Genomic DNA, 24,192 nt, shown 5'->3' with positions numbered 1-24,192 from the left:
TCTGTAAAATGGGGATGAGAGCAACTCTATATCAATTCCATAAACTTTTGTTAACTGCCTACCACATGCTGGGCACTGCTGTAGACCCTCGGGGTGCACCAGAGAAGAAAACAGCCAGAGCGCTGTCATTCTGGGGTCAGGCCAGTCCCTGCTTGTTTTCTGCCTACGGAGTTCCCTCCACCCTTCCAAAGCCTGCAAAGCCCTGGTAGACGAAAGCACACAGTGCCCCCTGCAGCCAGTCCCTCCCACAAGGCAATTAGAGGTGACCACACTGTGCCCGAAGCAGTTTTTCTCCCCCTCACCGAGGGCTAGTTCCCAGATGCTGTCTTGCTGGGGGTCCACAGAACGCAAACTGGTTCCCTAATTAATGGATTGTGGTCCAGGCCCATGAAAACCCACAGAGTGAAGAAATGCCTATTGAATAAGTGGTCATTTTCTGTGGTTAGCGGTCACTTCTTGCTGTTACCAACGTGTTCTGTTCAGCTGCTCTTCAGATGAGTCCTCAGAATGCATACAGTTATTCCGGGTCAGTGTCTATCTATCCTTATAGTAAAATGGATGGATTTTGTGGCAGCTGCTTGCCACTCCGAGGTCATTTAAGAGGGCAGCATTTGAGTGAGTGAACAACTCTTAAAATCCAGCTCCCATTCTTCCTGCTCCCCTGGCCCTCTCTGCTTTTCTGGCTGGCTGATGACAGAAGGGATCCACACACCCTCCAGCAGCCACTTCCACTAACTTCCCTGCTCTCCACCCCTGCCTTGCCCAGCGAGGCCCCAGCTGCCATTCCTCCCCATTCCCACCACCTTCCACCTCTCCACCCTGCAGAGTGCTGCCTGCTGTTGGGAGCATCCTGGAACCTACTCCTGGGCCTCTGCACAGAGGGGTCCCTCTGCCTGGACTTCTCCCCCAGGAGAGTTGCCTGCTGGCTTCCCTTCTCTGCGTCTCCTCAGAGGCCTTCCCCAGCCTCCCTGAGTAAAACACATCCCTGACTTGTTCTGCTCCACTTTTCTCCTGGCCCTTCTCACCACTGGAAGCCCCAGTGTAATGTGTTAGTTGCTCAGTCGTGTCTGACTCTTGGCAACCCCATGGACTATACCCCACCAGGCTCCTCTGTCCATGGACTTCTCCAGGCAAGAATACTGGAGCATGTTGCCATTCCCTTCACCAGGGGATCCTCCCGACCCAGGAATCAAATCTGGGTCTCCCGTATTGCAGGCAGTTCCTTTACCATCTGAGCCACCAGGGAAGCCCAGGCAGAGCCCTAGGGTGGATCTTTTTGTCTGTATATTTGTCGACCATCTCCTCCATTCGCTTGCAGGCTCTATGTGGGCAGTACTTCTGGCTTTTCCTGTTCACACTGCATCTCCAGGGACAGTACTGGGCCCTTGATAGATGCTCAATAAATTTTTGTTGAAAGAATGAGCTAGTGAATGAGCACCTGAGAGGAACGATGGACCAGAGTCGATAACAAGTATCATTCACTGGCTCCCTGTGTGGCCGGCACTGTTAGAAACCCTCTCACAGCTGGCCTACCACACAGACAGCATCCTTATCCTTCTATTACAAATGGGATACTGAGGCACCAAGAGGTCAGGTGACTTTCCAGGGAAGATTTAAGCCTGTTTGAGCAGAGGTCAGCACATTCCCTGGAAATAGCTCACTTCCAAGAGGAGAGGGAGAGGAAAGGAACGGAATCCCGTACGCCTGGTTTACTCTTGAAAACTCAGAGCCCAGACTTCCCTGGGAGGAGCTGGACAGGCCAGGAGTGGGTGTCTGTTGGCAATTCTGCCACATGGAGTCATCAGGAGTTGGGAGCACTAGCTGGTCAAACCAGAACATCTAAAATCCTTTCAAGTGATAGAAGACAGCACAACTGTATTATAAACACTAAATTTGCTAAGAGACTCGATCTTAATTGTTCCCAGCACTGGAAGAAATGATACTGATGTGGAGTGGTGGAGGCGTTAGCGAAGGCTACCATGGTCATTGGACAGCAATATAAATGGATAAAATCAATGTGCTGCACACCTGAAACTTACATGATGTTGTATGTCAAATATATCTTGATTTTAAAAAATCCTTTTCAACCCTGTAAATTATAGGCAACAGGCCAGAAGTCTAACTTCCCAGACTAGGTGTGATTCCTTGTACATCCTTATGACACCCTGTAATCTTCCTTTGTAAACCATATCACAAGGATAATTATGTAGTTATCTTTGTTTGATGATCTGCTTAGTGTCTGTCTTCCCGTGTGACTGTAAGGCCCAGGAAGGCAGGTACCAGGTCTTACTGCTGAATGGCCAGCACCAGCTCAGGGCTTGATCCGCTAGTGATAAAAGGAAGAAAGGAAGCGGGGAGGTGGGGACAGGGAGAGAGGGAGGGAGGGAGGGTAAAGAGGGAGAGTCAGAGAATCAAGGCTGGACTCAAATGTGCGTTAGTTGCTCATCGTCTCCAACTCTTTGTGACCCTGTCAACTGTAGCCCTCCAGGCTCCTTTGTCCATGGGATTCTTCAGGCAAAAATGCTGGAGTGGGTTGCCATTTCCTTCTCCAAGAGATCTTCCCAACCCAGGGATCAAACCCTAGATCTCCCATGTTCCAGGCAGATTCTTTACCATCAGAGCCACCAGGGAAGGACTCAAGTGAGGGTGGCATTATAAACTTCTAGGGTCCCTGCTGGTCAGAGCCTCCGGAGTTCTGTAAGGACCCAGCATTCAGGGAAGTCGCACCTTTTGGAGGTCTGTGGCGGGACTGGTGCTGAGTGACTGCTGCCTTCTTCTTCGCAGCCTGCCTACAGCATCGGAGCTGCGACGCCTGCATGTCCTCAGACCTGACCTTCAACTGCAGCTGGTGCCATGTCCTGCAGAGGTTTGTACCAGGCTCACCCTGTGGTTCCCACAGGCAGACTGTTTTGGGGGGCAGAGGGTGGCACCACCCTGTTCCCTGCCTCAGGTCTCATGTCCAACATGAAGGTAACTTTGGCCAGTGCTACTCTGATGCTTAGGACAAGAATATTACAGCAGTGAGTGTCTCTCTGAGGCTTGTGACCCATCAAGGTGACTCTAGACTTTGGAAGACCATTCAGAGATTCCAGCTACTGCAGCTCCCTCCTCACAACCGGGAGGGTTGGTTCATCCTCTGGCAGGCCTTTTCCAAGAGTGGTCCACAGTTGCGAGCATCCCAGAATCAGCTAGGGCTCGAGCTAAATGTGCAGATTCCTGGGGCCCACCCCTGGCCCCCCGCATCAGGGTCTTTCAGAAAGAAGCCAGGGAGCCTGCATTTTACCTCACTACCTCATCTGCAAGCAAGCGTGAGACCTGCCAACTCAGGGGTGAGCCTAAGACCTATCATCATTGGGCGAAAGCCCCACGATCCCAAAACCGCACCTCAAAACTGTTCTCAGGCTATAACAGGGTTCCCTGAAATCCAAGGGTGTGGACATTGCAGGCATCTGTGGAAAGCTGGGACAAGTAACAAAGCTGTGTTTGTTTGGTTTTGGAAGCAGGGAAAATTCTGGATGAGATTCAGTTTCAGGGATAAAGTTCTTAAATCCTACTCATCTTCTACTCCTTGTTCTGAAATCATTTCCTCACAGATTAGACTCAAAATTTGATCCCTCTTCTCCTGTCCAGGATAAATAAATGGTGGGGGGAGGGGGGAATTGAGGGGGGGAGACTTTCTTGGGGGACTAGAGCTCCCATGAGACTGGGAAGACCTATGAACTCTAAGAACCTTGGAATCTTGAAAATTGCAAATTACAGAGGCTTTGAGTTCCGTGCAGCTGTCTTGTAACTGTCAGTATTTCCTTTGCTCCTTTCCAATGTCCTGGTGCAGAAATAAAAGCCATTGCCTTTACAGGCAGCCTGCCTAGCACACAAGACACAGCTCAGGGCCAGGAGGAGAAAGGGGCCCTCATCAGGTCTCCCAGCTGTTCTTCCCACCAGCTGTGCTCTTATTCACTCTCTTGCGCCCTCAGTTTATTTTCCCTATAAAATGGGCTGGGGTTATGTGATTCAGGGAGATGTGGGTGAGGAACATGCCTGTTATTTTAACTCCTCAAATACAAAACAGAATTTTTGCAAAGTGTTCAGAGTCCTTCACATGAAATGCACAGAGCCTCAGAGAGAGTACCTGGGGGAGGCCCGAGATTGCATCTTCCTGGCACGGAGACTTGCGGTGTGATCCATCTTGTGCACTTTGAAATGTGAGAGCCCCGTGTGAGTGTGAGGCGATAATCCAGATGACCTCAGATGAGCCCTGGAATGCTGCGGCTGGCTGCCACCATGTGACTCAGCATCATCCAACAACAGCTGAGCCATGAGGACTGCAAAATGGGTCAGATGAAAGCAAAACCCTAGCTTGCTACACCCGCACTTAATGCATATGCCCATGCCCAGAAAACCATGACAATTTAATGAGAGTTGGTCGGGGTGGGGGGGCAGGGCCTTGGCTGTAGACATTATCTTTGCTGGATTATGTTAAGTAGAGGACAGAAAAGCTCCATCAGGGATCCTGTCCCCAGATGTACGTGGGCCCAGGCTCACCCAAGCCAGGCCCATTCCTTCTTGACGGATCTCTGGAGCCTCAGCTGAGAGCTGACTCCAGATTTCTAAAAAGCCAGAGATGAGGGCTGCTGCAGGGCAGTTGGCTACCGTGGTCTCTCCCACCAACTGCTGCTTGAAACCACCTCAAGGTTCTTGGCTCCGCCTCCACCTGCTTTGCCCTCTGCAGCCTTGCAGAGCCTCCCTTCCCTGCACGGGGGCCGGATCTGACTCAGATGATTTCACTTATCATGCAGGTATTTTCCTTTCACCCCACATTGTCCCCTAATGGCCCACCTTGGAGTCTACGGGTGACCCTGACTCCAGGATTTGGCTCAGAAAATGAGGGTCGTAACCCTTGCCTTACAGTGTCATCACAAAGGTCCTCTGAGATAGCGCAAGGGCAGCACGTGACTGGGGTAACAGCTGGCGTTCAGGAGACGCTCAAACAATGGCCGTTTCTCATGCCTTTCTCCTTTGCGTCTGAGTTGGTTGGCCCCGGGCTTGGAATGGGGTGCTTTTGGACCTATATCCAAGGCTTAGTCCTTGAAAGAACCAGTTAGTTTGGCCTAAAGGAAACTTGAGTTCCCAGCCCTCAGCGATGCCCCTAGTCTTCCACGCCTCGAAGGAGGGGGCATGGAGCACCTGAGAGAGGGGACCGTGGACGGCTCCGCTCGGTGTCCCTGCTACAGGAGGAGCAGCTCAGAGGCGTCTTTGGAAGGAAGGACTGGCAGAGCCTGGAAGCCTCGGCCTCGCCAGGTCTTGGACAGATGGGCAGGCAGTTGCTGGTGCAGAGTTCACCAGCCTCACATCCTTTCGCAGTACTGGTGGCTGGTGATATTGGCTTCCCATCCAGAGGTCCCTGCACTTGAGTAGGACTTGGTGGATTCTCCTGGCACCAAAAAGTGAAGAACGGAACTTTGAGCATGACGCCGTGGAGAATATTCTCTGGTTCATCCTCGTACCCCACCCCTTCCCTAGGGAAGCACTTGATGTCTTCCAGCCCAGCTGAGCTGTGCAGTGTCCTCTCAGGGGACCCTGGTCAGCCAAGATCTCATCTCTCCCAGTCTCTGGCAGGACCTCATTTCTGCCCTTCAGTGACCACATGGTGGGTGTTGGCCAGATTGGCTGATGTCCATCCTTGGCCTCGCCCCTCCTTGCCAAACTTAGGCTCCTCCACAAAGAAGGGGGATTCAGCGAATGAGCAAGACTTTCCCCAGATGAGAACACGTGTGTGAACTCCCTGGTTTCTCCGCCCAGTTTCTGGGCTGCCCGGAGTTGCAGGGTGGGGCTTAAGGTCATTAGAGGTCATGCAGTCTGTCAGCTCCATAAATACAGAGACACATACAGACATACAGACACACACACACACACATGCATCTGTGTGGGTGTGGCCTTGGTCCTGGGGAGCTGGGTCAGGAGAAGGGTGGGGATGCCACAAATAGCTTCCCCTCCTTTGGGGGAAGGAGTAGAGGGGGCAGGAGGGGCTTGATCACAGCCACCTGGTGCCGAGGCACCTGCTCAGTGGTCTTGGGGAGGTTCACCTCCTCCTTGCTCCCCTTGGAGAGCTATTACTGCATAGGGGTAGGGGAGGGCTTCTCTGTCAATCCCATCACACCTCCAGCCTCTTGATTTCCCCCTGCAGATGTTCCAGTGGCTTTGACCGCTATCGCCAGGAGTGGCTGGCCTACGGCTGTGCCCAGGAGGTGAGAGCCTGAAGTGAGCCGGGTGGGGGAAGGGCAGGGCTGCAGGTTTGCCCCTTGCCTGGTTTCTCTTCTCTTGGTGACATTCTGCCCTTCACCTGGGGCTTGCCTCCCTGTCTGCTCTGCGCCAGTGAGACCATTGTTGGAGGTTTTTGAGGGCTCAGTGGGTCCTTGGGATAAGCACTTCTCCTGGTGACTTGGCCCAGAGCGGCAGTTCTCCAGGGGCTCTCTTGGTCCTTGCAGAGGGTATATTGGGTGTGGCCTTGGCCACGCTGGAATCTTCTAGGAGGCTGTGTGCCTGGTAACATTCAAGAAACGACTGCCCCGGCTCAAACCTTCAGGCATTTAAGGAAGGCAGTCATTCTGGGAGCAAAGTGGGTTGTACCTGGCACCTCCCATTTAGAATCCCATAAAAAGGTTCAACCCCTGGATCAGGAAGATCTCCTGGAGGAGGACATGGCAACCCACTCCCGTATTCTTGCTTGGAGAATCCCATGGACAGAGGAGCCTGGCGGGCTACAGTCCATAGGGTCTCAGAGTTGGACACGGCTGAAGTGTCTTAGCACGCATGCACAAGCACAGGTTCCTTCTCACTTGGAATTTTCCAGAATGCTCAACACTTTGGATGGGTAATGTCCTATTCTCACACCTTTTACTGACACAGAGAGACCCATTCATGTATGCATCCCTTCCCCTCCCTTCCTCTCACTTTCCCTTCTTGCAGGGCAGGCACATGGCATGTGCCCAGCACTTGCTCTGATTTAATCCTATCATGGTCCCAGGAGCTATGGACCAGTGTCCCCACCGATCAGAGAAGGAACCTGAGGCTCAGAGAGGTTCAGTGACTTGGCTTGCCGCTCACAGCTAGTGAAATGGTGAAGGTGCTGGGCCCAGCATTTAAATGTGAACCCCCAGAATTACTGCTATGCTCTCACTACCATCTGTTTTATCAGTGAGGCTGGGTGAGCTGTTTCTAGTCTTCAAAAATACACCCCCAAAACCCCTTGTCCATCCAGCAGCCTGTTTCTGACATTGGCTGTTGGTGAATGCACTCATTCGCTTTATTTATTTAAGATTGGCATCTCAGCTCCTTCAAGAAGGATTCGAAGTGGCTGACAGGTAAATTGCCCTGTAAGATAAGACACTTTCAGGATAAAGTAGAAAGCTTAAATGCATTCAGAGCCCAGCTTTGGTTAGATTACCATGCTTGGACCACTCACTGGCATCTTAAATCTTCTGGCCGCTGAGGGATGAAGGCACCCCCAGGGTCCTCCTGCGTGCGACGTAGCTGCTGCAAGGCCTCTGTGCATCGCAGCCCCGGGTCTCTCTTGCAGGCAGAAGGCAGAACGTGTGAGGACTTCCAGGACGAGGACTCCTACTCGTCCTCCCCCGACAGCTCCTTTAGCCCCTTTGACAGAGACTTCACCACCACCTCCTCCTCCCTCTTCGTTGACAGCCTTACCACGGAAGGTAAGGGTGGGGAGGAGCCATGGCCCTGGAGCATCACTGCCCCTAATGGGGATTATCTCAGGAACAGGGTTGTTGCATCCTATCACATCTGAGGCTCCCAGAGCAGAGGTCACTTGCTAGTGAGATACAGAGCTAGGTTTAGGACGAGTGGACTCCACACCCACGTCAGAGTTGTGGAACAGAATTCACTGTGGCAGTGGGAAAAATTACTGTCCCAGCACAATGCCAATTAGTTTACATAATAACTTGATTCATCTTAATAGCAATTCTCAGAGAACCTGTGAGATCTTGGCATCCCGATAGCAGGTATGAACTCAGTCCCACACACTCAGATGTCAGAGAAAGATTGCATAATTTTTCTGTGACTTCCCTTCTGGTTCCCACCCCTCATTGGGCTGGTGTGGTGGGAAGTTCCACCCTCGCTGTGCTGGGGCTTGACTTTCCACTCCTGTGATGTCCAGGGGGCAGAGGGTAGTGCAGGACAGCTCTGACCATATGGGGTTGTTGCTGAACTGCTTCTTCAGGCCTGGCTGTCCCTGGGGCCTTCTCTGCCATCCCCATGTTACTGGTGGAATGGTGATTCCTGGGTTCTTGTCCTCACAAGGGAAAGAAATCGATCTAGAGACATAGAACAGTTTTAAGCAGCAGGAGTTTTAATAAGCAAAGCAAAATGTACACTCATGAGAAGGGAGGAGAGCGGACTGGGGGCCAGAAGCAGCCCCACAGTGAAGGTAGAGTTGGGTTGTTCAGAGCGATGGAAAGTCCCTCCCTGTCCTGCATCACTGGATTGATGCATTGATTGACAGCTTTAGATAACGTAACTTTCCTCCTGTGTGCAGCCGCTTACCCATAAGCACCCAAGTGGAAACGGATTGGGGGGGTGGTGGGAAGGGAATGGCAATACTAATTTATTATAAATACTGCATAATGAACCCCAGGCTATTCTGAGTCACCTCTTAGGTCTTGTTGCACCTACACCAACCAGTACTGGGGGTTTGGAAAGCCCCGCTGGGTTTTTGTTATCTGGCTTGGTCCTGATATGGCTGGAAATTTTGCAGTCCTTAACTCATCTCACACGCTAGTAAAGTAATGCTCAAAATTCTCCAAGCCAGGCTTCAGCAATCCATGAACTTCCTGATGTTCAAGCTGGTTTTAGAAAAGGCAGAGAAACCAGAGATCAAATTGCCAACATCCGCTGGATCATGGAAAAAGCAAGAGAGTTCCAGAAACACATCTATTTCTGCTTTATTGACTATGCCAAAGCCTTTGACTGTGTGGATCACAATAAGCTGTGCAAAATTCTGAAAGAGATGGGAATACTAGACCACCTGATTTGCCTCTTGAGAAATTTGTGTGCAGGTCAGGAAGCAACAGTTAGAACTGGACATGGAACAACAGACTGGTTCCAAATAGGAAAAGGAGTTCGTCAAGGCTGTATATTGTCACCCTGTTTATTTAACTTATATGCAGAGTACATCATGAGAAACACTGGACTGGAAGAAACACAAGCTGGAATCAAGATTGCCGGGAGAAATATCAATAACCTCAGATATGCGGATGACACCACCCTTATGGCAGAAAGTGAAGAGGAACTCAAAAGCCTCTTGATGAAGGTGAAAGTGGAGAGTGAAAAAGTTGGCTTAAAGCTCAACATTCAGAAAACGAAGATCATGGCATTCGGTCCCATCACTTCATGGGAAATAGATCGGGAAACAGTGGAAACAGTGTCAGACTTTATTTTTCTGGGCTCCAAAATCACTGCAGATGGTGACTGCAGCCATGAAATTAAAAGATGCTTACTCCTTGGAAGGAAAGTTATGACCAACCTAGATAGCATATTGAAAAGCAGAGACATTACTTTCCAACAAAGGTTCATCTAGTCAAGGCTATGGTTTTTCCTGTGGTCATGAAGGCTGAGCACCGAAGAACTGATGCTTTTGAACTGTGATGTTGGAGAAGACTCTTGAGAGTCCCTTGGACTGCAAGGAGATCCAACCAGTCCATTCTGAAGGAGATCAGCCCTGGGATTTCTTTGGAAGGAATGATGCTAAAGCTGAAACTCCAGTACTTTGGCCACCTCATGCGAAGAGTTGACTCATTGGAAAAGACTGATGCTGGGAGGGATTGGGGGCAGGAGGAGAAGGGGATGACAGAGGATGAGATGGCTGGATGGCATCACTGACTCGATGGACGTGAGTCTGAGTGAACTCCAGGAGTTGGTGATGAACAGGGAGGCCTGGCATGCTGCGATTCATGGAGTTGCAAAGAGTCGGACACGACTGAGCGACTGATCTGATCTGATCTGAACCGAACCACAAAAAGGGAGCTCTCGGGGCATGTTCTCATCACCAGGGTCCAGGTCAGGCAGGGAAAGGTGACCCCATCCAGGATGGGGTGGGACCTGCTCATGTCTGACTTGCTATCTACCAGTCTTCAGTTCCAAGGTCAAGTTGCTTCCATTTCTTTGAGGCCAGTTCTCAGAATTGTGGCAGTTATGTCATGGCTACAGTCTGCTCCTCATGCAGTTAACTTCTTCCACCTGGTGGAGGTTTGGGTGTCCAAAGGTCCTTGACTGTGTCTAATGACTGTATTATCATTTAGTCTTGTTTTCCTATGTTTCTGTGTTTTCTCACGTCTCTGACTAAACTTATTCTTTGGTTAAAGTTTTTCCACATAGAAAAGGTAGGCTGAGGACATGGAGGGCAAGGGCCACAGGATCCTGCTCTGTTTCACCCAGGCCTAGGGTTTTATCGAAGCTGCCGGAGGTCCATCCATCCTGTGGGGAAGACCAGGCAGGGTCCCTGGATTCTTTGGCTATCTCTGAGAAATTCCTTCCTCATCCTTTTTTGATACATGGCATCTAGATTTTAAGCCCTTGCCCTAAGTCTAAGACGGAAAGATGTATGGGGTCTTCCTACCTCCCCTGAGCCCAATTACCTGTTTGAAAGGAGCAAATGGAAAGGAGAAAAAAGTTGGTATTTTTAAACATTATTCATCCACAATCCTATTTTATAGACAAGGAAATGGGCTCATGAGGGGCAAAGTAGGTTGCTCAGCAGTGAAATATTCTTTCTGCGGTCTCCCCCTGCCTTTGAAATGCAGCCTAGAGAACCAGAAAGCAGGAACCCATGAATCTGGCTGGAGGGAAGCGAACAGTTGATAGAACAAACATCTAAGGGGACTGACCATGAGCCAGGTAGGGTGCTGATGTTGTGTACCCATTAACACTCAATCCTCCTAATTATCCTGAACTTTGATGCTCTTTGATCCCCAGTTTACAGAGGAGACACTATGGCTAAGAGAGGTTGATGGGCTTACCCAAAATCACACAGCCAGGAAAATGTGGTGTCGGGTCTCATCTGGTTCCCAAAGCAGCAATCTGGCTCGCTCAACCCCACTGCATTTCTCATGTTGAAAGGAATAGAGAAGGGTCTTCAGGGGTTCCGTGGGTGGGAGAACAGTGAAGGGTGAACAGTGAAGCAGGAGACTGAATAGATTACATGAAAAAGCAGCAAGAGGAGACCTTGCCCTCAGGATTATAGTGGAGTTCAGGGGTGACCTTCCAGTCAGAGGAAACTCCACTTAAGAGAACCCCCTGGCCAGTCACCCTTGAGTTAACCCTATGTGCTACTGGGGGCTCAGCCTGAGCCCAGAGCTGGGTTGGGGTCTGCAGACACTAGGTGAGAACCCAGCCTTTCCCTCAGGGGCTTATGTCTGGGTGAGCCATGGGGCCTGAGGCCAGAGGGGTGGCTGCCGTGGGCATGGAGAGAGCCCGGGGTCTGGCATCTGGGGGTTGGGTTCAAGCCCTGACTTGGAATTATTCTCCTTTAGTCCCGGGCTATGGCCATGAAGGGCTGTCCCTATACAATGTGTCCCGGCGATCAGTTTTATCACCTGTGTGTCTCCTGTCAGCCCAGGAATGTGTCCCTCCTGTTTGCTATGTAATCCACATGGGAAACATTAATTACAGTAAGGACAATTATGGCTTTATGGCCTTCCAGTCCTGGAGGAGGTGGCAAAGATTAGCAAGTTGCCTTTATAAGAAAAAAATGTGACAAGGACTTGTCCCCACAACAAACTCTCAAGGTGTCTGGAGGGACAGGTTTGGGTCAATCCCTGCCTGTGTTATTACAGCCTACACAGGGAGATGACATGCTGGGGGCAGAGGCTAGCTCAGGGTCCAGGAAGATGCTGTGAATGAAGGGGATACAGCACTTCAGCCAGGGGGACCCACCTGGTCAGGGCAGGGGTGGAGAGCAGAAAAGTTAGTGGGAATGGCTGCTGAAGGGTCGTGGACCCCTTCTCTCCCCAGCCAGCCAGAAAAGCAGAAAGGGCCAGGGAAGCAGGAAGTGTGGGAGCTGGATTTTAACTTACTTACTTGCTAAATGCCGCCCACTTAAATGAACCAGAATGAACTCAGAGTGGTAAGCAGCTGCCACTAAATCTATATATTTTATCGTAAGGATAGACAGGCACTGACCCGGAGTATCTGTGCAGTCTAAGGACTCATCTGATGAGCAGCTGAACAGAACATGTTGGTAGCAGCAAGAAGTGACTGCTAACCACAGGAAATGACCACTCATTCAGTAGACATCACACATATTTCTTCACTCTGTGGGTTTTCATGGGCCTGGACCACAATCCGTTAATTAGGGAACCAGTTTGCATTCAATGGACCCCTAGCAAGGCAGCGTCTGGGAACCAGCCCTCAGTGAGGGGAAGAAAAGCTGCTGTGGGCACAGCGTGGTCACCTTTAGTCGTCTTGTGGGAGGGACTGGCTGCAGGTGTCTATTTGTCTATCAAGACTACATGTGGCTTGGGCTACAGTGTATTTCCAATGGTCTAGATTCAAAACAAGTTGATTCAAAAAATCAAGTTAATTTGCCCAATCATGTTTAGGATTACTTTGGTCAATTTCGGGTAATCCATCATTTTTAACTTGTAGTAAAAAAACAGATTCAGAGGCATATATAAATACCTTGTGTATTGCAATTCCTGAAGAAAACGTATCTTTCTGTTATAAGTCAACAATTCTCTGTTTTGTTTTACTTTGAATTTTTAGGGGTTTCTGTAATTTTGTTCATTTATTTTTGACCATGCTGGGCCTTCGTTGCTGTGCAGGCTTTTCTTTGGTTGCAGCTTCTCGTTGTGATGGCTTCTCTTGTTGCAGAGCCCTGACTCCAAGAGGTGGGCTTCGTTAAGTTGCAGCACATGGGCTTAGTAGTTGTGGCTCCTGGGCTCTGGAGTGAAGGCTCATTAGTTGTGGTTCACAGGCTTAGTTGCTCCACAGCCAGGGGGATCTTCCCAGACCATAGATCAAACCCATGTCTGCTGCATTATCAGGCAGATTCTTTACTTTCTGAATTTAACTCACCTGATGCGAACAGTCAACTCCTTGGAAAAGACCCTGATGCTGGGAAAGATTGAAGGCAAAAGGAGAAGAGAGCAGCAGAGGATGAAATTAGCATCACTAAATAGCCTCACTGATTCAATGGACTTGAACTTAGGCAACCTTCAGGAGATAGTGAGGGACAGGGAGGCCTGACGTGCTGCAGTCCACGGGGTCGCAAAGAGTCGGACATGACTTAGCGACTGAACAACGATGACGATACATGATAAACAGTTAAATGATTCCCAAGTCAAATCTACAAAAGCAACTATATCCAAAGAAGCTTAGTTTCTTGTTTTCTTCCTCCATTCTATTCCCCATTTTCCCTGTGAAAATGAAGTGAAAGTGTTAGTTGCTTAGTCGTGTCCAACTCTTTGTGACCCCATAAGCTGTAGCCTGCCAGGCTCGTCTGTCCATGGGATTTCCCAGGCCAGAATACTGGAGGAAAGAGGAGTGAGTTGCCATTCCCTTTTCCAGGGGATCTTCCCAACCCAGGGATCGAACCAGGGTCTCCTTTGCAGGCAGATTCTTTACCATCTGAGCCACCAGGGAAGCCCCTTTCCGCTATGGGGTACTATTTTTAAACTGTCTTATGGTTTGTTCTTCCACTATCTAGTGTGATTTTTTGATATTTGAAGATTTATTGGACATGTATAGCAGAACAGGGTATTATATTCAGGTACTGGGAGCGTGAAACGGTTGGTTGCTGAGAGGCTCATAGTCTATGGAAACCAGGGGATCCAAGATGCTCCAGAAACAGATCAAATGCCGTGGGACACAGGGGAGGACATACCCATCTATCCTCTGGGAAGTGACAGGGCTGGGACCAGGACTAGGCTAAGGTAAGTGACACACTCAGTGCAGATATAAAAGTTAAGGAGGCATACACACACACACACACACAAAAGCAATAATTAAGAGAAATAATCTTTTCATGCAATATTTGCAAAAATCAAAAGTGATGCCAAGAATTCCATGGTGAACAAAATATCAAAAAATTTTTAAAAAGACAGAATCAGACCCTGTTTCACTTGTGTCTCCCTAGCCTCAGCCCTGCAAGAGGCATTTCAGCAGTGGGACTTTTGAAAGAAGAGTGGTGAAGGGGAGGAAGGGCACGTCCTATAGGAGGAACAGAATATGCAGCGATTCAGAGATCTGAGAAGACCCTGAGGTCTGGAGAGCCTTGCGTAGCTTGTTACACCCACTGTAACAAGTGCTATTGAGTTGACCCAAGTGACGGGAGAAGAGAAGACTGGGACAAACTGCCAAGGGTCTTGAACATCTGTAATCGAAGGGGAGTCAGTGGAAGCTCCCCTTTGAATGAGGAGGATGGTGGAGGGGGAGAAGGGACGCAGAGCAGGTTGCAGGTCCTACATTGTGGAAGGTTCCATTCATTTAATGTTTGATGCTTGAAGCAGTGATCTCTAGTCATCTAGAATATTCTCCTGATGTGAAATTTTTGCTGTCCTTTCTCCACAGGAATCTGTGGGGAAGAACCACAGGAAGGGTCAACTATTGGAACTTATTTAGGAGGCTTCAGGGTACACTCCTTGAGGTGTAGAGGGAGTCTGTTGGCCTGGAAATCTGTCTCCCGCATTGTACCCTGGGGGTCTTCAAGCAGATTTGATCTCGTGACTCACACACACCCCACCTCAAATCCTTCCTCCCTTTCCTGCTGCCCCCTAGGATACTGTGAAAGGCCCCGAATTTGGCTTTTCAGGCCACTGTCCACCCCCACCCCCAGCCTGACTCACTCTCATCACCCCCTACTCACAGCCTGTCTGCCCTCCAGCTGCATTGAACTGCTTTTTATGTCTCTACTGGCCAAGTTCTTGCTGACTCCAGCCTTTGCCACACCGCCTATATGGGACTCTATCTCAGCCCCGTATCTTATCCTGCCTTCTTGACTGCCTTTGTGTGGACAGTTTTCATTGTCCCTCCATTCCCCACCGCCCACCCCCACCGCATGACCTCCCTGAGGGCAGAGATCACATCTATCCACAGTACTTACTCCTGGACTCAACTCCCAGCAATCACTCAATAAGTATTTGTTGAATGAATAAACACTGGGAAAAGTTGGCTTGTCTGTGGCCTTTGACCTTTAGACTGCTATGTGACTTTGAGCAAGTCACCTCCCCTCTCTCGGCTTCAGTTTCCTAGCCTTCAGAATGAAGGGCTGAACTGAACCTCCCTAAAGTCTCATCCAATCCTAACGGGACAAAGGCCATTGTGATTCTGCTAACCTTGCACCTTCTCTCCTTTCCATTTGAAGATGACACCAAGGTGAATCCCTACGCAGGAGGAGATGGTGAGTACAGAGACACCTGCCCCTCTTCATCACACCGCTGCCTCTTGGACTCACCCCCCAGAGGGTGCAGCCTTCACCTGGCCTCTTTGCTTTTACTCCCTGAGTTGGGGAGGGGGAAACAGCAGCAGCCTGGGCTTCTCCAACCTCCTGCTCGGTGGGAAGGTGCGGGACGTGGGCGGGAGCTTCTGGGCACACACTCCCGAGGCTGAAAAAGCAAATCTACATCTAGACATTTCTCATCTCGGGTGGGAACCTCCTGCAGTTCTTCTGACCATGGTGCTCTTGAGTATTCACTGCCCTGAAAGGAGTGAGAGGCAGAGGAGAGGATGAGCTAGGGCAGGCATGGCCACGGACCTGTGGCCCTGGCCTCTGTCCCCAAGGGGCCTCCCAACCAGTGATGGGTGGAGAGTAGATTCTCTCGTTAAAGTTGTTGCAGGAAGGGGGACCCCTTCCAGGGCCCAAGAGTGAGCTCTTGTCTAACACTCTGAAATGAATTGTTCGTGGAGATACACAGGCTGACAAAGCAAGAGATTTTACTGGGAAGGGGAGCCTGGGTGAAAAGCAGCAGGGTAAGGGAACTCAGGAGGACTACTCTGCCCTGTGCTTTGCAGTCTCTGGTTTTATGGCGATGGTGTTAGTTTCTGGGTTGTCTCTGGCCAGTCATTCTGCCTCAGGGTCCTTCCTGGTGTAATGTGCATCAGCCAAGATGGATTCCAGCCAGGATTCTGGGAGGTTGGTAGGGTGCATGAACTGGAGTCTCCTCTCTCCTTTTGACTTTTCCTGAATTCTTCCAATTGGTGGTAGCTTGTTAGTTCCGCGTTCCTTGCCGGAACCTCCAGTTTAAGATAACTCAGCCACGTGGGCACTATGGGGTCTGGCCAGGGCAGGCGGCTTTGATCAGTGTTTGCCCTAATAAAGTTGCCTTTAATTCCCAACATGGGTTGGCAGAGAGGACACAAAACTTGTCCACCACAATTTTACACAGCTTAAGAAGGTAGGGTCCCTGATCCCAGGACTGCCTGGGGGGATAATCTCCTCTCTGGTGATGTGGGGGCGCGGGCGGCCATCTCCCCTGGCCTTTGCCCAGAGCCAGCTTAAGCCCTTGCTGCAACTACCACAAAGAGGAGATGGAAGAGTCTTCCAGCTCCAGGGGCTGGGAGACTGTTAACCTGGCTCCAGCAGGAGAGGAGGGACTGTTAGACAGCTAGATGGTTTCTCCCACCAGAGGTGGAGCCATTGCTCCTCTGTGGGCACCAGGTGTGAGTGTGCATCTGTGTCCATTGGGCTGAGGGGAGGCAGGGGCCTCTGAGCCACGTTATTCCACATCGTGTGCTCATCAGCCCAAGCCCTGCCCTCAGATCATCAGGGTCACTGAAGGCTGCGGGCTGATGGCCAGGTCAGGAGAGGCCAGCTCGGGGTGTGTCCTCTCCACTCCTCCAGTTCTTGGCAGATACCCTGGCAGTGCCCCAGTGTAGTTTCTCTCCTAAGCTTTTTTCTCTTGCAGAGAAAAGGGGATGGGGAATACCATGACTTTGGATGTATGCAACATTTTATTAAAAATCCCCACCCTTTGTTGATTCCCATCACACCCACCAGCGAAGTAAAACAGACTTCAATATTTCTGTTGCTCGCATGCTGCTCCATCTTCTCTATGTCATTAGCCCCACATCCTTTTAGGATAAGGAGAAGCAGCAAAAAGCCACCACAGGTAATATTAGCGAACTAGGCTTCTTAGCATCACCGACTCGATGAACATGAGTTTGAGCAAGCTCCAGAAGTTGGTGATAGACATCCTGGTGTGCTGTAGTCCATAGGGTCGCAAAGAGTCAGACATGACTGAGCGAATGAACTGAATTGAACTGAGGCTTCTTAGTGACTGGCACTGACTGTGTCCTTGGACGAATCCCTTTACCCCTCTGTATTTCCATTCCTTCAGCTGTATGAGAAAGGGTTGGGCTGGATGTGCTTCCAGCTCCATAGTCTATGGAAAATACTCAGCCTTCTCCTTGGGCTGTATTTCAAATGCTTGCAATGTTCTCAGAGAGTGTTTGCTGGCTTATTAGCCCTTAGAGGACCTAGTTCATTTCTTTTATTGAGTTCCTCTGATGGGTCTGCCATTTTTCTAAGAGTTGAGGACACTGAGGTGAATAAGACACTGTCTCTGCCCTCCAGGAGGTCACAGTCTGGTAGTGGACAGTGACAGGTAAAAATGTGGTCATTTGGCTCTCGTAATAGCTACACTTATTGAAGTTGTCCCAGAGACTGACTGTGCTCCTCAGCAGTTAACATGAATTATTTCATTTTAATCCTCACTGTAATCCTATTGGGTAGTTATCATTATTATCCTGTTCTACAGAAATGATGACCGAGACACACAGAAGTTAAATAAGATGCCCAAGATTACACAGCTAGTAAGTAGCAGAGTCTGTATTTGAAACCAGACAGCCAGACTCCAGACCCCACAACCAGCAGATCTCTCAACCATCACATGCCCTTTGTGAACTCCTTAAAAGGACCTATATGGGATGGGTATTAGAGAGAGCTTTTATGATCCCTAGGAGACATGTGGGCAACTTTTAAGTGATTTTGGAAAACTGCCTGAAGTGTGCTAAGAACAAAGTTAATGTCACGCTCATTATAGTTCCACCCGACCCACCCCTTCATGTATTTGATGAGTAGATCTGAAGGTTCTGTTGGCCTTCATCTCTGGGCTTTTGTCAGAACCCGGGACTCCACGGCCCCCCTTCCTCAATCCCCTGACCTAATGGTCTCTTTGCAGGCCTTCAGAACAACCTGGCCCCCAAGACGACGGGGTCCCCCGTGCACCTGGGCACCATCGTGGGCATTGTGCTGGCCGTCCTCCTCGTGGCTTCCATTATCCTGGCTGGGATCTACATCAATGGCCACCCCACCTCCAACGCTGCCCTCTTCTTCATCGAGGTCTGTGCGGGGTGGGGCGACCCCTCTGCCATCCCCATCTGCGTCAGCATTCCCCAGCCATTCAGTCCCTATCTCTCCTCATTTCATCCCTCACCCACCTCACACCAGGCTCCTGTTCCCACTTGAGGGGCTTCATCGATTCCATCCGGGCATACCTCCCACTAGCAGGCGCTCTCTGAGTCCCTAACCCCCAGGGCTTGCCCCTCAGGACTCCTCTGGCCTGCTTGTCCTATCGCATGGCCTCTGCTTTGGCTCCACCATTTGTGAAATCAGAACAGTGACCATCCCCAGAGGAAGGAGAGAAAACCACAGATGCCTCACATGCCCTTGAGTGGTTATGTGACCATCCCCAGTGATTTATGGTTTCTCACACCCAAATTCCAAGGCCTGGGGATTAGCCAAAGCCATAATGAAACTGAGGTCTTTGCCTCTTGGCCTGCTGTGTGCGTTTTTGATTAGATTTGACAGGCCACAGTAATCATAAGAGTCGCTCTGTCTGGGAGCTTTCATTGAGGATGCTGCAGTTTTGAACATCTCAGAATTCAGAAGAGCCAGCCTGACGTGCAGCATGGGAAGTAAGGCCTGGACTCCTTCACTGTGAGCCGCAGAGCTCAGGAGCCCCTGCCCACCCCCAACCCGTGGTGACTGACCAGCTCTCTGAATCCCCCAGCAGGGTGGCCTCTAGGTCCACAACCCTCCACGTGGGTCACACGCCCCTTGACCTCATCACCCAGAGGCCTGGGTGGTTCCCTCCCCTCTGGTTCAATGCCACCTGTTTCTTATGAATTCTAACCAGTCATTGGTAGGTTAATACTAAGACCTGCCAAGGCTAAGACCTACCTGGTTTCACCCAGGGAACCTGCAGATCCCCAGCCACAGGGATGCAGACAGGAAGGCCTGAGACCTGGGAATCTGCATTTTCTTCAGCTCCCCACCTCTGATGCAGGACCTGTCCTGTCTAGAGGGTTATCTTGGCATTTCCAGAACCTCCCAGATCATTCCATCTCTTACCCATTTCCTCACTTTCTGAAGTCTTAGGGCTCCACTCCGTGTATTGCTGAGTTTTTCACCTTGTGTCGTGCAGTCCACATGGCAAAGCATCAGATAACCTCCTTGCCAACTCCTGGGGCTCCCAGCGGGTTTCCCAATGCGCTGAGGATCACAGCCGGGAGCCTTCTACACTTCACCTGGCTCACACACAGTAGTCCCCAAGAGCCCTTGAAAAGTGCTCAGAGCTGTCCCCCTGGGTGAAGGGGAGAGGGTGGGGAGGGTCCCCAGTGGGTGGTATCGCCCCCCACTCACTCTGCGTCTGTGCCCCTGCAGCGGAGACCTCACCACTGGCCGGCCATGAAGTTCCGCAACCACCCCAGCCACTCCACCTACACAGAGGTTGAGCCCTCAGGGCATGAGAAGGAGGGCTTCGTGGAGGCGGAGCAGTGCTGAGAGCGCCAGGTCTCCCTTGGAAGGGTCCAAAGGAAGACCCGGGGACCTCAAAACACACGAGTCAAAGCAAAGCAGAGAAATGACTTTTCTTGGCCTCCTCTGAACACACCCTGGCTGGGAAAACGAGCCCGTGGTCTGCGATGCCAGCACTACAGTTTGGCCATCACACCCCAGATATTGAAGCAGGGGCAGAAAAGCCACAATTACCAGTAGCAATCATCAGTGCCAGAGGTCTCCCCTTCTGAGTCTCTCAGTGGTCTACTCTGGAGCTGCCTCCGAGGTCCCTTCCCACCTGGAGATGGACAGATGCCCTGCTCCCATCACCTAATGCCCCTGTGTACGACAAAGAGAACCAAGCTCTTGATTGTGGCCGCCACATTCCAGGGTCCAGAGACTCAAGAGCGGGTCCTCATGGCTATGGATTCAGCGTATTTTGCCCCAGCTTCTGTGGTCTAGAAGTCTGGAGAAGGAGTTCTCACCATCTGTTACACACAGGTACGGCTGCTCCCAGCGCTTTCGGCAAGACGCTGATTGGCATGCTGGCATCCGAAGCAAGCCAAAGGAGAGGAGAGAGAACTTGCGGGCAGATTGCATTTTTAGGCTTCACTCCCCCAACTTGCCCTATCTGCTGAGAATCAGTTAGTTTCTACCTTGAACATGTGTGTGGCCCATGTCACGGGCTTTATCCAATGGCAGCCCAGCCCACCAGGTGAGCCGTGCTGTGCGCGGCCACATCTACCAAGTGGGCTCTTCATTCCAGCGGCACGGTTGGGTGTCCATTGTCTTCACTGGCCTGGTCTTCCGTCAGTGCCAGTCAGTACCTCCAAAGGCAGGGCCTGCCTGATCAATACTTTGCCTCCTCTGAGCTGGAATTGTATAGCCATTAAAGAGAAATAAGGTGGGGAGAAGCTTCTTGAAACATACCCAACAGGGAACTTCAGTTGGATTCTGTTGAAAAGCCAAACCTCTAGAACAATTGGGACAGAGGAAGCTGATGCGGGAAGGAAGGACTTTATATCTGCCAGAAATTCTTGGGGCAGAGAGTTTAGACTCCCAAACCCAATCTGGTTTTGAGTTCTGTCCCAGAGATGAGTTGGTGTTGCTTCTGAAGAGCATTTCAAATGAAAACCTATAGTTCACCCTCATTCAAAGTAAAAAAAATATATATATATCAGCAGCAAATAAACAGTAAATCACAGTCTCCACTGTCCTTTGTTGTTGTTTAATCACTAAGCTGTGTCAGACTGTGTGTGACCCCATGGACTGTAGCCCACCACGCTCCTGGGTCCATGGAATTTCCCAGGCAAGAATACTAGAGTGGGTTGCCATTTCCTTCTCCAGGGGATCTTCCCAACCCAGGGAGCAAACTCATGTGTCCTGCATTGGGAGGCAGATTCTTTACCGCTGAGCCACCTGGGAAGCCCTCCACCATCCTCAGTCATGTCCGTTTATGCATATCACCAGCATGCTGCCAAAGAAAGAAGCTTCTGTACAAAGCCTCCTGAAGGGGGGGTTAGGGAGTCTGCAAATAACCAGGCACATACCAACACTGGACTGATGGTCTTGCAGATGCTCCATGGTTTATCCTTGGTGAGTATGCTAATAACCATTGGAGTGGGAAACGTGCTGAACCTCTGCTTTCCATAGGTATCCTTCATAAGCCATGCAAGGAAGAGCTATGATTTTGAGAAATTGTATCCAAATTTGAGAAAGTAAAAAGATAATGCAACAAAGAGGAAAGAGTTCTTTTTAAGCTTCTGAAGGTATGAAACAGAGCCCTCCTAATGAGAGAATCACAGCCAGACACTGAAATACTCAGGGATCCCAGCACTGCTGGCTGGCAGGAGGGTGATTTTTGCCCTTGGCTGACCAGCAGAGAATCTGTGACCTTTGTGTGTCTAAAACAGCCAGTGAGGGAGTTCCAGCTGTGATAAGATGCAGCTCACAGCATCACAGGTCCCACTCCCAAACTCCAGCACGCTTCTTCCTAACGGGGGCTCTTCCGATCATGCTGATTCCTGAAGGGAAAGAAGACTGAGGATGAAAAAATGGGCAGTGATGTGCTGAGGCCTCTACTAGAAACACTGCAGGTGGAGACAGAAAGCACGAGATACCTCGGGCCAGTCAGAGCAAGCCTCACTGGCCCCTGGGATGACGGTGGTGAAGGCAGTGGAGCTGTTTGTCAGCAGGTAGCCTGGTTTGTTAACAGCAAAAAAGAACTAAAGACGTGTCATTCAGAGAGGTCCCTGGCCATTCAGAGCGCCTCAAGTCAAAACAAAGCGCTCCCAAGAAACAGCCAGCAGCTCACAGAATTAATGCTGGTTCTCACCTGTCCTTAGGCTCTCTCACGAGATCAAGCATCTCTCAGACCCGAGAGTTTAACTCCAAGGTTTAGAGGGGGTTCACTGGGTAGCTGCAGAGTGAATGACCAGAAAGAGACATAGCAGTTTCATGGTCAACCAGCAAAGGAGTACTTTTGCGCACCATCAACCACAGATAGCTTGCAGACTTCCAGGCCTCTCTGACCCACAGGCAGACAAAATCACCCAGGAGAGCAGGTGCTCAGCAGATCCTTCCCTACATGGTGCCTTTGGGGATCCTCACAGTGAGCCCACTGGAGAGGGGTTGGATGGGTCCATGAAAGCTCATCACTGACAGAAAGCTTCAACCCCGTGAAACAGCTGTCTGTGTGGTACCCAGAAATCAGGAGTTCTCTGGGAGGCTCTGTTTTACATCAGAACTCTTAAGAGAGCCAACAAGAAAATGAGAAGGAAATCTGATAACAGTCCAGAGGTTAGGATTCTGCTTCCACTGAGGTGGCCGGTCAGGGAACTAAAATCTCACAAGCCACAAAAGAAAAAGAAAGAAAAAGAGAAGAAAAATGCAGAGGCCAAGTGTGAGGGGGGAGTCCCTGGATCAGGGTGTGAGCACAACTTAATTCTCCTGTAATCAGCCGCCCTTACATTTGTGGATTTGTCCAATAAGGTCCTTGGGGGTTTCTGATTCTAGAACATGAATGCATATAAGCCCAGCCAGCAATTCCAGTACCCGGGAATGCCCCAGGTGGAGCAGATGGGGTTTCCAAGCTGGACACCATCTCCCTCCTGCCTCAATCAGATGTCACCACCCACTCACACCAGCAGGCCCCTGACTCTGGAGACTGCCTCTTCATGTCTTCAGGTCTCAGCCTGGAGCCTGAGGTTGAAAATGTCCTTTTTTCACTGTTAGAGGTTCTCGATGGGCCTATGGAAACGATTTTTTTAACTTGTGTGTTTTTCCAGGACTCTCCTGTGTAATGGAGCCCCTGTGTATGTATATCTATTTATACAAACACACACATACATATATGTAAAATTGCTAGAAACGTTGGATGCAGCTTATAGCCGTGCTCAGCCTGTAGCTTGATGTGCTAAGACAGTGGGAAAAGCTCAGTCAACCACACTATGTGAAAAGCAGAGTATTCACTTGAGCTGTTCACTTATAGAGCTGAGACTGTCTTCTCTGGGTGCTGGAGCAGATTTGCACAAAGCATTGATCAGTAGCCACATCCAGACTCCCCACATCAGGTAAAGTCACAAATCAAGTCAGCCTCTTTCTCTGTCTCTCCCATCTCCCGTTCTCCCCTCCCCCAGGTGCCCCCCCTCGAAACAAAAAGACACCTGAGCTTAAAGCACAATTCAAAGGATTTGGGATATGAGGGCACCGTGTGTGTGCGCGCACGCGCGTGCGTGTGTGAGTATGTGTGCACGCGCGCACGCGCGCGCGTGTGTGTGTGTGTGTGTGTGTGTGCGCGCGCGCGTGCTTAGTCGCATCTGACTCTTTGGGACCCCATAGACTGCAACTTGCTAGGCTCCTCTGTTCGTGAGATTTCCCAGGCAAGGCTACTGGAGTGGGTTACCATTTCCCCCTCTAGGATATCTTCCCAACCCAGGGATCAAACCCACATCTCCTGCGTCTCCTGCACTGGCAAATGGATTCATTACCACTGGCTCTACCTGGGAAGCCTACCTGTTTTAAATGCAATCTATTCACATATTTAGCTTGAGAATTCTTTGCACAGATTCCCAGTGTTAATAATAAAAGGCAACATTCTTTTATAACTTCTGCCATGTGCAAAATTAAGTGCAAAAGATTTTGAATGACATTCTGCAAGTCACCACACAGGCCTTAGTCCTGATGACTGCCGCCTTCTCTGAGGACCTACCCTAAGGAGCATAGGAAGAGCCTCCAGCAATCTGCCAAGCAGTCATGTTCTTCCCAAACTCCTGCCCCACCTCAAAGAGAAACAGCCTGGAAAGAGATTCTAGCTATTTATTTATTAGAGGTTTGTAAGTCCCTGGAAGTAAACTACGGGGGTTTCTAATCTACTATCTAGAGACAGAAAATAAATCTGCTAAGTT

General features: G+C 50.3%; 1 protein-coding gene across 1 annotated transcript in view; it reads left to right on the top strand.

Annotated features, from left to right (window-relative positions):
- PLXDC1 (plexin domain containing 1) overlaps positions 1 to 20,993 on the top strand; it is a 66,566-nt gene extending 45,573 nt beyond the window's left edge. Inside the window, exons 9-14 of the mRNA XM_061391626.1 lie at positions 2,785 to 2,866; positions 6,185 to 6,245; positions 7,577 to 7,712; positions 15,374 to 15,409; positions 18,189 to 18,349; positions 19,673 to 20,993. Of these exons, the coding sequence (XP_061247610.1) occupies positions 2,785 to 2,866; positions 6,185 to 6,245; positions 7,577 to 7,712; positions 15,374 to 15,409; positions 18,189 to 18,349; positions 19,673 to 19,792 (596 nt within the window). The 3' untranslated portion in view covers positions 19,793 to 20,993. The remainder of the gene's footprint in view (positions 1 to 2,784; positions 2,867 to 6,184; positions 6,246 to 7,576; positions 7,713 to 15,373; positions 15,410 to 18,188; positions 18,350 to 19,672) is intronic.
- Positions 20,994 to 24,192: the final 3,199 nt, after the last annotated feature.

Source organism: Bos javanicus, chromosome 19, assembly GCF_032452875.1.
Source record: "Bos javanicus breed banteng chromosome 19, ARS-OSU_banteng_1.0, whole genome shotgun sequence".
NCBI classification, from domain to species: Eukaryota; Metazoa; Chordata; class Mammalia; order Artiodactyla; family Bovidae; genus Bos; species Bos javanicus.
Note: the sequence above shows the minus strand (reverse complement) of the source record. Positions and strands in the feature narration are given on the sequence as shown.